At 49.3% G+C, this 13,134-nt stretch overlaps 1 protein-coding gene across 4 annotated transcripts; it reads left to right on the top strand.

The window, feature by feature from the left end:
- The first annotated feature begins 7,262 nt into the window (after positions 1-7,262).
- Positions 7,263-12,628, top strand: Ap5s1 (adaptor related protein complex 5 subunit sigma 1). 4 transcript variants are annotated; one of them, XM_042694439.1, is made up of 3 exons: positions 7,263-7,569; positions 9,078-9,271; positions 11,174-12,628. In XM_042694439.1, exons 2-3 carry the CDS (start codon positions 9,096-9,098, stop codon positions 11,598-11,600), a joined length of 603 nt encoding a protein of 200 aa, XP_042550373.1. In that variant the 5' UTR covers positions 7,263-7,569; positions 9,078-9,095; the 3' UTR covers positions 11,601-12,628. The 4 variants fall into 4 exon arrangements, with proteins under 4 accessions (XP_042550373.1, XP_042550371.1, XP_042550372.1 ...); XM_042694437.1 differs by having other exon boundaries at positions 7,263-7,625; positions 9,080-9,271; XM_042694438.1 differs by lacking the exon at positions 7,263-7,569 and adding an exon at positions 7,743-7,803 and having other exon boundaries at positions 9,080-9,271.
- Positions 12,629-13,134: the final 506 nt, after the last annotated feature.

Genomic DNA, 13,134 nt, shown 5'->3' with positions numbered 1-13,134 from the left:
CGCCTTGAGCTGAAGAGCTGAGGGACAGCGCCCAGGCCCAGAGTTCAAGCCCCATGACCGACAAAAAAATAAAATAAAATAAAAAAATAAAAATAAAAAATAAAATAAAATAAAATTTGTTATTAAAAAATTAAATTAGTACACATCTGTAGTTTCAGGTATTCCCCAGTAGGTGAAAGCAGGATGATTATGTTAAACCTAGCAGTTTGAGGTCATCCTGAGCAAGCTAGCAAGACATCATCTTAAAATAAGAGAGAGAAAGGAGCCAGGCACTGGTGGCACACACTTCTAATCCTACATACTGCAAAGACTGAGAGATCTGATTGTAGTTTAAAGCCTGTCCATGAGACTCTTTTTTTTTTTTTGGTCGGTCATGGGGGCTTGAACTCTGGGCTTTGGCGTTGTCCCTGCGCTCTTCAGTTCAAGGCGAGTACTCTACTGCTTGAGCCACAGTGCCACTTCCGGTTTTCTAGTGGTTTATTGGAGATAAGAGTCTCATGGACTTTCTTGTCTGGGCTGGCTTTGAACCGGTGCCCAGTTTCCATGAGACTCTTATCTCCAAGTAATGACCAAAATGCTGGAAGTGGAGCTGTGGCTCAAGTGGTAGACACTAGCCTTGAGCAAAAATGCTCAGGGACAGCAACCAGGCCAAGTTCAAACCCCATGATCAGCATAAAAAATAAGGGTGGGGGGAGGAGGACTGGGTTGGGGGGCAGGGGGAGCATGGGAAGGGATAGGAAGGGGAAACAAAGGAGGAGGCTACAATGCTTGATAAGAAATGTACTCATTATCTTGCCCATGTAATTGTAACCCCTCTGTACAGTATTTTCACAATAAAAATAAATAAAATAAATAAAAAAGAAGCCGGACACCGGTGGCTCACACCTGTAATCCTGGCTACTCAGGAGGCTGAGATCTGAGGATCATGGTTCAAAGCCAGCCCAGGCAGGAAACTCCATGAGACTCTTACCTCCAATAAACACTAGAAAATTGGAAGTGGTGCTGTGGCTAAAGCAGTAGAGCGGTTGTCTTGAGCTGAAGAGTGCAGGGAAAGCGCCCAGGCACAGAGTTCAAGGCCCACGGCTGACAAAAAAAAAGGGGTGGCTGGGAAGGTGGCTCAGTGGTAAAGCGCTTGCTTTGCATGCATGAGGCCCTGGGTTCGATTCCTCAGCACCCCATAAGCAAAAAGGAAAAAGCCAGAAGTGGCGCTGTGGCTCAAGTGGTAGAGCGCTAGCCTTGAGCTGAAGAGCTGAGGGACAGAACCCAGGCCCAGAGTTCAGGCCCCACGACCGGACCCAAAAAAAAAAAAAAAAAAAAAAGAGGGTCTGGGAAGGTGGCTCAGTGGTAGAGCGCTTGCCTTACATGCGTGAAGCCCTGGGTTTGATTCCTCAGCACCACATAAGGAAAAAGAAAAAAGCTGGAAGTGGCACTGTGGTTCAAGTGGTAGAGTGCTAGCCTTGAGCTGAAGAGCTGAGGGACAGTGCCCAGGCCCAGAGTTCAGGCCCCACGACTGGGCCCCCCCCCCAAAAAAAAAAAAAAAAAGAATCAGCAGCAGCTAGAGGTGGAGCACTTGATCATTATGGAAAGCCCTGGGTTCAATTCCTAGCACCACAAAACAAACACAGAGCTGGGAATATAGCTCAGTGCTTTAGTAACTACCTAAGCAAGACTCAAGTTTGAAACGCAGTACCTAAAAAAAAAAAAAAGACAAAAAAGCAGAAAAGATTCACACAGAGCTCTTCCTTTCTCTTACCCCGTGAACCCTGCACTGCCTCACATCTGCCAGCAGAAAAGCCAAGGCCAGATGTGGCCCTTGACCTTGAACCATGAGCCAAAATAAACATTTTTTTCTTTGCAGTTCTGTGGATTAAGCACAGGCGCTCAAGCATTCAAAGCAAGCACTCTACTACTGAGCTATCTTCTCAGACCAATAAAACATTTGTGTGTCTGTCTGTCTATTTGTGTGCAATGGGCCTGGGTTTGGGCCTGGGTGCTGTTCCTAAGCTTTTTGTTCAAGGCCAGCACTCTACTACTTGAGCCACAGCTCTACTTTTGGCTTTTTTGGGTGGTTAATTGGAGATAAAGAGTCTCAGAGACTTTCTTGCCTGGGCTGGCTTTGAGCCTTGATCCCCAGATCTCAGCTTCCTTTGTAGTTAGGATTACAGATGTGAACCATCAGCTCTGGCTATAAATAAATTATTCTTTTTTAACAGCAACAAAGAAAAAAATACCTCTAGCTTCTACTTCTAAATAAACTGTTTTTAAAAGCCAGATTAAAGTCTAATTGGCATGCAATCAAGGTCAGCCCTCTGCATAGACAGTTCTGGGAAGAGGAGACAGGAAACATAACACCTTTCCCTGGATGCATTACTTGGGGAGATAGCAAATAGTGCTTTATACAGTAGGGCAATGTGCTCAGCTTTAGAATTATCCACACAGTTCTCCAAGGTCCTTGCACAAATTCATCTTCCTATCACTGTCTGAGAGTTCTGTTCCATATAGTCCTCAAAATTGCTGGTGGATGCCAGGTGCCGGTGACTCACGCCTGTAATCCTAGCTACTCAGGAGGCTGAGATCTGAGGATCATGGTTCAAAGCCAGCCCAGGCAACAAAAGTCCGTGAAACTCTAGTCTCCAATAAACCACCAGAAAACTGGAAGTGGCGCTGTGGCTCAAGTGGTAAGAGTGCTCGCCTTGCCTTGAGCTGAATGCTGAGGGACAGCGCCCAAGCCCAGAGTTCAAGCCCCACAACCGATCAAAAAAAAAAAATTGCTGGTGGCTCACAACTATAATCTTAGCTACTCAGGAGGCTGAGATCTGAGGATTGTGGATCAAAGTCAGCTTGAACAGAAAGGTCCCTGTGAGACTCCTATCTCCAATTAACTACTCAAAAATAGGAAGTGAAGCTGTGGCTCCAAGTGGTAAAACGCCAGCCTTGAGCAAAAGGGCTCACTGACAGCACCCAGGCCCCGAGTTCAAACTCTACAACCAAAGGGAAAAAAACACAACCAGTAAATTATAATTTCTCCCTCATAGCCAGAAAATGTGGCTACTCTGTATAGAAGAGAGCTCTGGTAACTGGCAGGCTCTGATCCCAGCCTTATCTAGCATTCTTTTTTTTAAAAAAAAAAAGACCCTTTGAAGTTCTTGTGTCTTAACTGGCCCAAGTTCTTCTGCTAGCAGCCCCCAAAATCCAGTCTTCATTTCTGAAAGTGAATGCATAGACAACCCTACTTTCCACAGACAATAAAACTGTTAGTGGGGAAGAAGGCATGGAATCTGGAAACCATCAGAGAAGGGTAAGCTGAGTAATAGTGAAGTTGCTGCTTTGCAGATGTTTAAAAAAAAAAAAAATCCCTGCCTGAGAGGTTTGAAGATGTGATTATTCACAATCTAGTGTTGAAAGAAGGCAGGTGGTTATGGGACAGAAGGTAAAGCCTTCCACTCTACACAGCAGTCTGTGGCCAACAAGGAGCCAAGGATGGAGGGGAGGGTGGCCTTGCCCTCACTCAGTGCATGCTGGAACGCACACCCTGGGGGAAGGGGTGAGTGTAGCTGCCAGGCTCTGAGTCAGCCTGCCTGTGGCAGTGGGAAGACAAGGGGCCTCACGTGGCAGGGCCTCTGCTGCCTCGTGGAGTCATCTGGCACTCAGCCCTGCAGGAAGTGTGGCTGTTTGAAAGGACGAATCACATATGGCCTTATCCTCCTGGGGCCTAGCCAAGACCACTTCCCCAAAAGGCTATGGGGGTGAAGGCGGGGCTCCAAGGACATCCAATCCTGAGGCAGGAAGGCAGCTCCCAGGGTTTCATAGTGGAGTGTAAGGAGGGGTAGGGTTGGGGGGGGGGGGTGGGTGGCAGCTAATGGTTTTGCAGAGATCTGGAGGAGGTGGGGAGGTGGATGAGCCAACCCCTGGGGTGACCAGGAGGAAAGGGGGAAGAAGGAGAAACAAGGAAGGGGAGGGGAAGGAACAGGCTGATATCTGTTGGCATGCACATAGCCAAGGATGCATGGGAAATTTCACTGTTTTGGGCTTCTATTTCCTCATCTGTAAAATGGGGAGGATAAAGCCTCTATTTGGGATGGCTATAGATTGGATCAAACAAGTTGCTGGAAGAAAAACTCTGATAAATAGGAGCAGTGTGGGAATTAAGAGGAGATGGGAGCCAGGTGTCAATGGCTCACACCTGTAATCCTAGCTACTTAAGAAGCTCAGATCTGAGGTTGGTGGTTTGAAGCCAACTGCAGGCAGAAAAATCCATGAGACTTATTTCCAATTAATCATCAAAAGGTAGAAGTGGAGCTGTGTGTGGCTTAAGTGGTAGAACACAGCCTTGAGCGGAAAAACTAAAGGACAGAGCCAAGACCAGGGCCAAACCCCAGGCACCTGCGTGTGCGTGGAGATGGGGTGAGGCAGTAGAAAGAGCCTAAAAATATTTGGTTGAAATGCGTGGAAAGCAGATCTCCTTCTGTATAACTAATGTAAGCTAAATTAAAAAAAATAAAATTCAGCTGGGCGCAAGTGGCTAATGCCTGCAATCTTAGCTACTCAGGAGGATAAGATCTGAGGATCACAGTTCAAAGCTAGCCCAGGCAGGAAAGTCTGTGAGACTCTTATCTCTAATTAACCACACACACACACACAAACACGCACACCCCAAAACAACAACAAAAAACCCAGAAAGTGGAGCTATGGCTCAAGTGGTAGAGAGCTAGCCTTGAGCACAAAAGTTCAGGGACAGCACCCAGGCCCAGAGTTCAAGCCCCAGGACCAGCAAAATGAATAAACAAACAAAGCCAAACACTTAAAAGGGGCCAGTCTGACAGCTTTTTGCCTGTTGTGGATGGAAGTTTTGGGGAGATGGGATGGGAAAGCTGAGTAATCTGTGGGATGCTTTCAGCACACACACACACACAAAATGGAAATGGCATGGGGTGCTGGGGTGCAGGGAGGGACAAGGGTTACCTGACTTCATGTCTTTTATTTAGGGCAGCTGTAATCCATCCAACTTCATCCTGCTCTGACTCTCAAAAATTAAAAAAAAAAAAAAAGTACAATCCCCTGTCCCTTAGTTTCTGCTTTGTTCTTTTGAGAAGTGACTGGCCACCTTTATCAGGGAGTCAGTCAAAAAAAATCCACTGCCTGAGGCTGGCAGATTCAATCAAATCACCCTCCTCATATTCAGATATGGGTGTTGGCTCAACCAGTCTGGCCCTAGCTCTCAAGTTCTCTAAAGATCACTGATTAGGGTTCCAGCTGTCAAAAACAAATATGAGGGTTTGAGAATGTGGCTTAGTGGTAGAGTGCTTGCTTAGCATGCATGAAGTCCTGGGTTCGATTACTCAATAACACAAAAACAGAAAAAGCTGGAAGTGGCACTGTGGCTCAAGTGGTACAGTGCTAGCCTTGAGCTAAAAGAAGCTCAGGGTTAGTTCCCAGACCCTGAGTTCAAGCCCCAGGACTGGCAAAAAAAAAACAAAAACAAACAACAAAAAAAAACAAATAAATAACAACAATAACAAAAACAAAAACCAAATAGGACAGTCTTGGGGGGAAGGACTTGTCTGTCTGCAGAAGTAGTTGAACTAGACATGGGGATTGGTACTTAAGTCTGGGATAGATAGCAGAGCTCAACAGGCCTGGTTGCCCATCTGTGATCCCAACCCAGGCTCAGCAGGTGAAGTCAGCATCAGCCACTTTGCCAGCAAATTGGTGGTGGAGAAACAAGGGGGATCCAAACAGGTAACCCCAGGCTGCTTGTACTGGGTCCAGCGCAGGTCCTGCTCCACGCTGATTCCATCTCTATCTAGTCCCCCACTGTCTTCTAGGTTAGGGGTCAGGCCAGCCTGTTGTTGTCTTTCCATGCACCTCACACAACTTTAGCAGTCGGGGACTTGGTGTGGCTTCACTTTGAGTAGAGAGAGGCCAGGATATTATGTTCCATGTGCCAGCTGGAACAGCTGTAATCAGCTGGCAGAAAGGAGCCTGGCTGAGAATGATAGGGACTGGGATAGGAACTGTCATGAATTCCACCAGGTCCACTCCCAGCCTGATAGCTGAGGCCCCACACTGTCTCTGGGCACATCCCTCCATGAACCTACAATTAAACCTATGTGTTGAATCTGAGGTTAAAAGGCCATATACTTTTGCACCCCTAACCTGAAGTCACAGGATCCCAGAAGTGCAGAATGCACTTCCTGATCTATCCCTGGGACACCTTGCCCTTCATTTCTCATCTCCAGCATTCAGGTCACTCCAGTCCCATCTTGTACCTTGCCCTGAGAGTGACTGTGGGAGCCACAGTCCAGGTGTACTCATGGGGGACAGCACTACCACAGGTGGATCTTCACAATGTGCAATGGGCAGCTGAATGCCAAGGGGCAGCCTAGCAAAAAGGTTTCCCAAAGTCTTTGTCTATGCACATTTGAAAGGATAAACGATGCAGAAGGGGAGAGAATGAAGACGGGAAGAAACTGAGAGAACGGCCAGAAAGGGTTGGGGTCTGAGGCACAGGCCACTAGGACACCCTTGGGGCATACCAAGAGGTATGAGAGTCCACTTTCATTAAGAAGGGAGTATCTGCCAAGTGCCAGTGGCTCATGCCTGTAATTCTACTCAGGAAGCTCAGATCTGAGGAACAAGGCTGGAAGCCTACTCAAGCAGGAAAGCCCCAGGGCAGTAGGGGAAGATGGATGGAGAATCCAGTGAGGCCTTGCCGACCTTTGGGCCCATGCCTTCCAGGTCAATGCCTGGTAGGACCATTTAAATTCCAAGGTATAAATCCCTTCGGATGGCCTACTTGGAAGGAGTGAAGGGACCTCCTTACACTAAACCCAAACAAAATGGTCTTTCCTAATAAGTGCTTGCCTCGGATGTCACTGGGGGTGACTGACTTGCCAGGGGCACACACTTGTGACCGGTTAGGACCAGAGTTCGAAACCTATGCCAAACCCAGACCCATATTTAACACCCCGGAGTTTGCACTAAACCATCCTCCCTCCCTCCCCCACCCTACCCCCCCCCCCCCAGCAACGTTATTGTCTCCAGGGGCAGAGCCCAGGAATCTGCCTGCATCTTAACAGGCCGCAGGGATCCCCGCACTGCCACAGCCTGCACGGCCAGGGGCCTCTTCCGGAAAGTCCGCCTGCCGTTCGCCGTCGGGCCGCTGCGCCCCCTGGCGGCCTCCGGGGTAGGTGGCCTGGCGGCCTCCGGGGTAGGTGGCCAGGGTTGAGGCTGGTCCGGAGCTTCGGGCGGCGCCCCGCGTGCCCGCGCTGCACGTGAGCGGCGCGGCCCCGGCCGGGAGCTCGAACCCGGAGGAACCCTGGGGGAGGACCTGGAGGCCCACGGGAGCCCCAGGTCCCCGCGTGGGAAGGCGCCAACCGCACCGCGATCCTGAAGCACCGCCCTGAACGTGAGGCTCCACCCACTCCGCCCGTGTGGCGCGTCTGCTTCCAGCGTGCGCAGGCTCCCTCAGGCCGCCATTACGCTCCCGCCGCGGTGTGACTCCACAGGTTAGAAGTCTACGAGTCCGGAGGAAAGGCTGAGTGCCAAGTCTCGACGACAGCGGCCTACAGCTGCAGGAGCCGTACATTTAGGGCGAGGTATTCGCTCCTATTTGGCTGACGGTGGTAAGAAACTACAACTCCCAGAGTGCATTGCGCCGCGGGGTGGCGGGGGACAGTGACGGAAGGGGTGTTGGCCGCTACCATTTCTCTGGCGGGAACGGGGGAGGAGGGAGAAAGATGGCGGGAGCTGATGACGTACTTTGCTGGCGGGTGGCGGGAGGTCAGCGTCCGGGAACCTGGGGTAGGTTCTCCAAGCGCCTTAGGCATATCTTCCAGATTGATCAATTTAAAGTCTGTTTAGCCTTCTTTACGGCTACCTGCTGACCATACCTCCTGCTTTTCAGCCTTCGGGCTGACACCGCGCCTCACAGATATCAATATTATAGTGAAATGCTTGTAGTCAGCTTTCTTTGCCTGAGATGCATCCGTTGTTAGTCTCATTTTTTTCTCTCTCTCTTTTCTCAGTCCCTTTTCTCCCAGACCATCAGTTAATTTCAGATTATATCTCTTTACTACTATATTGGAGGTACATTCTTGTATTTTTCTTAAAAACAAGGACACACCAGGCCCAGAGTTCAAGCTCCACGACCGACAAAAAACAAAACAAAGCCAAAACACAAGGACACATTCCTACATTCAAAATCAGGTAACAGTAGCTAGGTGCCAGTGGTTTATGCCTGTAATCCCAGCTACTCAGAAGGCTGGGGATCTTGTTTTGAAGCCAGCAAAGGCAGAAAAATCCATGATAATCCTATCTCCAGTTAACCACCAAAAAGCCAGAGGTGGAGTTGTGACCTTGAGCCAAAAAAGCCAAGCAAGAGTTAGGCCCTGAGTTCAAGCCCAAGTTCTGGCACTAAGGGGGAAAAAATTCAGAAGCTGGGCACTGCTGGCTCACACGTGTAATTCTAGCTACCCAGGAGGTTGAGATCTGAGGATTTTGGTTCAAATCCAGCCTGAGCAGGAAAGCCCGTGGGACTCTTATCTCCAACTAACACCAGGAAACTGGAAGTGGAGCTGTGGCTTAAAGTGGTAGAGCACTAGCTAGCATTGCACACAAAAGCTCAGGTACAGCCTTGACTTCAAGCCACACAATCAAGAGAATTTTAGAACTTGCAACCTGAATTCCTAATATGGGCTAATGTCCTAATAATAATGCCCTAGATGAAAACTATCTTAGTTTGGGATCCATTCCAGGAACACACATTGAATTCAGCTATTGAGGCTCCTGGGATTTTCCAGACTCTCATGACCTTGGAATTTCTGTAGCTGTGCAACTGTTTTGTACAACTAGGTTTAGGATTGTTTAAAATGTCTTCACCTATGGACACTGCTGTGTGGTGCTGATGAAGTATTGGATTGTCCAGGGGCTAGGATTGTGTTGGGTGGGTGAGAGGAATTCATGTTCAGCTACACCAGGCTCTGAACAGCACTCCCGGACCCTGCTAGGTCACAACATTTTGTGGGGGCTTCCCTAGCAGGAGTTTTCATTCTCAACCTCATCTCTGGCTTCCTTGTAGTATCCTTCCTGGAGCCATGGTCCATGCCTTCCTCATCCACACCCTGAGGTCCCCAAATGTGGAAGACCGAAGCCTTTGCAGAGTGCTCTACTCCTGCGTCTTTGGTGCTGAGAAGTCACCAGGTGATCCAAGGCCACATGGTGCAGAGAGGGACAGGCTCCTCCGAAAGGAACAGATTTTGGCTGTGGCCAGGTAACCACAGAGCCTAGCTTGATGCTTCACAGAGTATATGGTAGGATATGATAGGTTTTGTGGGTCATACAAAGAAGCAGAAGGACTAAGAAACAGAAAAGTTTAAGAGTAGCATTTCCCGGTCTTATATAGTTGTTTATAAGTTTTTTTTTTTGGTCGGGCATGAGGCTTGAACTCTGGGCTTGGATGCTGTCCTTGCGTTCTTCAGCTCAAGGCAAGTGTTCTACCGCTGGAGGAACAGCGCCACTTCCAGTTTTCTAGTGGTTTATTGGAGATAAGAGTCTCACGGACTTTCCTGCCTGGGCTGGCTTTGAACCGCGATCCTCAGATCTCAGCCTCCTGAGTAGCTAGGATGATAGGCGTGAGCTACCTGTGCCTGGCTGTTTATAAGTATTAATATGAAAAAGGTTGAAGACATAATAATGCTATTACATTATTATTTTTTTTATTTATTTATTTTGTTGGTCGTGGGGCTTGAACTCTGGGCCTGGGCACTCCCCTGCGCTCTTCAGCTCAAGGCTAGTGCTCTACCACTTGAGCCACAACACCACTTCCAGCTTTTTCTGTTTATGTCGTGCTGAGGAGTTGAACCCAAAGCCTCATGTATGTGAGGCAAGCACTACCACTGAGCCACCTACCCAGCCCTATATTATTATTATAGTTAGCATTTATTGGTCCTGAAAGCATGTGTAAATGTGTCCTGAGAATTCTATGTATATTATTAACTTGTTTCATACTCATAGTAGACTTTTGAGGTAGCTATAGTTATTATCCCCACCTTACAGATGGGTAAGTAGAGCATTCAAGGAACCAAATCTCTCCAATATTATACAGCTAGAAAGTGGCATAACAGAGTTGAGTGAAGGCAGGTGGACCCTAGTACTAGTTAAATGTGATTTTCAGTGCAGGACTTCAGAGGACCTTTATGCATCTCTAAGGAAGAGAGAGAATGTGGTGTTTGGAACCGTTCATCCTTAGGACAGCCTGAACACCTTAGACTCTGAGCACAATGGGAACTTGGGCAGCAGGAGTGGTTAGCTTTGGACCTTCCCATACCAGACTCAGACAGAGCTGGCAGAGTCTCTTGCCCCTTCATTCTGAGGGGGACTTTACCACTCTGAGAGGACCTTTGGCCACTTCCTGCCCTTATTTTCCTCTACCTTGTTCCCTTTGGTACAGCACAAAACCAAAACAATTATGCCTTTAAAACTAACCTTTGTGTGGCTCAAATTGGAAGGGGTACAGAAAGGATCAGAAGGGCTTCCAAAAGTTTTGACTGGGGCTAGGAAGGTGGCTCAGTGGTAGAGCGCTTGCCTTGCATGCTCGAGGCCCTGGGTTCGATTCCTCAGCACCACATAAGCAAAAAGAAAAAGGCCGGAAGTGGCACTGTGGCTCAAGTGGTAGAGCTCTAGCCTTGAGCTGAAGAGCTGAGGGACAGCGCCCAGGCCCAGAGTTCAGGCCCCATGACTGGACCCAAAAAAAAAAAGTTTTGACTGTCTGGTGGGGGGGTTTTATTTGGGGAAGGTTGCTGGATTGGCTGGGGTGGAGAGGTTTTATTCTCGTTGCTTGTTGAGAAAGCCTCTTTGAAGGCCATGGGGCAGGATCTTTTTCTCCTGCTCTCTTTTTCTGGCCCAAGGAGCTGTGCTCAGAACCTGCCTTGTTGCCCCATGGGGCACAGTGGGGCAGGGTGGACCCTAGATTTCCATATGGAATCATACTCCCTGGCTGTGTAGCAGTGGGCAGGTCACTTGGGTTCTCTAAGCCTCGGTTTTCTCATCTGAGATATGGGGATAATGGCAGCTCCACTTGTGGTCATGAAAATGACAGAAGCTTGTGGGCTGCCTTGGTGACCTCACCAGGCCTGTCAGCCTGTCATTACAGCTGATCTTCCCTCTCTCCCAGGCAGGTGCAGTCAATGTGCCAGCTGCAGCAGCAGTCATCTGGCCGGCCCCTTACGGACCTGCAGCTGCAGTCCTCAGATGAGCCCGTGTCCCTGCATGATGCCCCACATGGGGCCTTCCGCCTGGCCCCAGGGGACCCGTTCCAGGTGTCTCGAACAGTGGTATGGCTGGGGGTGTTCTCACTAGGCTTTGCTTTGGTACTGGATGCCCACGAGAATCTGCTGCTGGCCGAGAGCACGCTCCGACTGCTGGCCCGCCTCCTCATTGACCACCTCCGGCTGCTGGCCCCTGGCACCAGCTTCCTGCTGCGGGCTGACCGCATTGAGGGCATCCTTACCCGTTTTCTGCCCCATGGCCAGCTGCTCTTCCTCAATGATCAGTTTGTCCAGGGTCTGGAGAAGGAATTCATTGCTGCCTGGCCCCGCTGACCCCTGGCTGGGATACAGTTTCCCTGAGAAGGCCAGGAGGGATAGCAGAGGCTGCCCAACAGCCTCTGCCTCCTCTTTCCAGCCCCCTGCTCTCCACTCTGATGAGCTGTTGCACCCAGGGCAAATAGATGCAGCAAGCTGGCAGAAAGAGGGCTGTGTCTGTATTCTGGCCAGTGATTTTATACAACATCCTAAGCCTTGAACTCTTGTGTACTTGACTCAAGCCACTGCCCCACCTGTCCTTGACCTAAAGTCCTAGCAGCCAGTCATGTTGGAGTAGTGAGGAGGGGACTCCTGGAACTTAGCCCACCCTCCCCTTTGAAAGCCTCAGTCACTGCAGCAGGAAAGAGATCTTGGAGATTCTCCTCATGTTTGGGAAGCTGGGCCCATACCCTGGCAGGCACCAGCCCCTGCCTTTGGGCCTTCTTAGACAACATCATCAAGGATCATGTCAGCAGGACTTGGCCGCTCCTCCTCAGAACCGCCATTCATCAGAAAGTCTGTAGCTCCTGTGTGCCAAGCCCATGCCCACCAGGCAGGCCTGAGATAAGGTCTATATGGGCTTCCCTCCTTTGCCCACAGTGCACTAGGCTCTGACCTGGGTGACGTTATCTTCCGCATTTTGAATGAAAAGTGCTGGCTGTGCACCTCACCCTGTCTCTGTGAATTGAACGGACCCAGTCTGGTCTTGTGAGTGAGCCCCTTTGTGGGTGTGTACTTTGTGCTCAGCCTTCTTGGGAGGCCTTTATCCCTCCTCCCTCCTAATTCCCTTACGATTCTTTACATGCCTCCTTGGGACGGCAGCCCTTGTTTAAGCAGAGCCTGAGACAAGGGTTATGTGTGGATGGCTTATATGAGAGGTAAAACAGGAAGAGCAGAAAATGCAGCCCAGGCAGGAATGTGGTCAAGTCCATTGTGACTGGGACCTTAGTTCTTAGTCACAGGGCCAGCACAAATTACTTTGTTGTTGTTGTTGCCTATCTTGGGGGTTGAACTCAGGGGCTGGGCACTGTCCTTGAGCTCTTTTTGCTCAAGGATAATACTTTATCACATGAGCCACTTCCAACTTTTTCTGTTTATGTGGTACTAGGGCTTCATGTATGCTAGGCAAGCCATAGTCCCAGCCCAAAAATTACTTCTGAATTACCTCACTGGAGGGGAAGGATGTGGTTGATTTCCCAAAGTGCATCTTCTGCAAGGCCATGGAGCTGAACCTGCCTGCACCATCCCGAGGCCTGATAGCTGTTGGGCACCCAATGCTTGGCTTGTAATTTTCTTTTCTTGTAACTACTTTACCGGGTTTAAGCCTTAGGGTAATGCCGGCCTTGTAGAATGAGTAAGAAAATATTTTGCTTCTATTTTTTTTCTGAAAGAGATTGTAGGGAATTTTGGTGTTTTTTTTTTGTTTTTTTTTTTTGTCGGTCGTGGGGCTTGAACTCTGGGCCTGGGCGCTGTCCCTTAGCTCTTCAGCTCAAGGCGAGCGCTCTACCACTTGAGCTACAGCGCCACTTCCGGTTTTCTGGTGGTTTATTGG

This window comes from Dipodomys spectabilis, unplaced genomic scaffold, assembly GCF_019054845.1.
Source record: "Dipodomys spectabilis isolate Male_0828 unplaced genomic scaffold, ASM1905484v1 ptg000175l, whole genome shotgun sequence".
NCBI classification, from domain to species: Eukaryota; Metazoa; Chordata; class Mammalia; order Rodentia; family Heteromyidae; genus Dipodomys; species Dipodomys spectabilis.
Note: the sequence above shows the minus strand (reverse complement) of the source record. Positions and strands in the feature narration are given on the sequence as shown.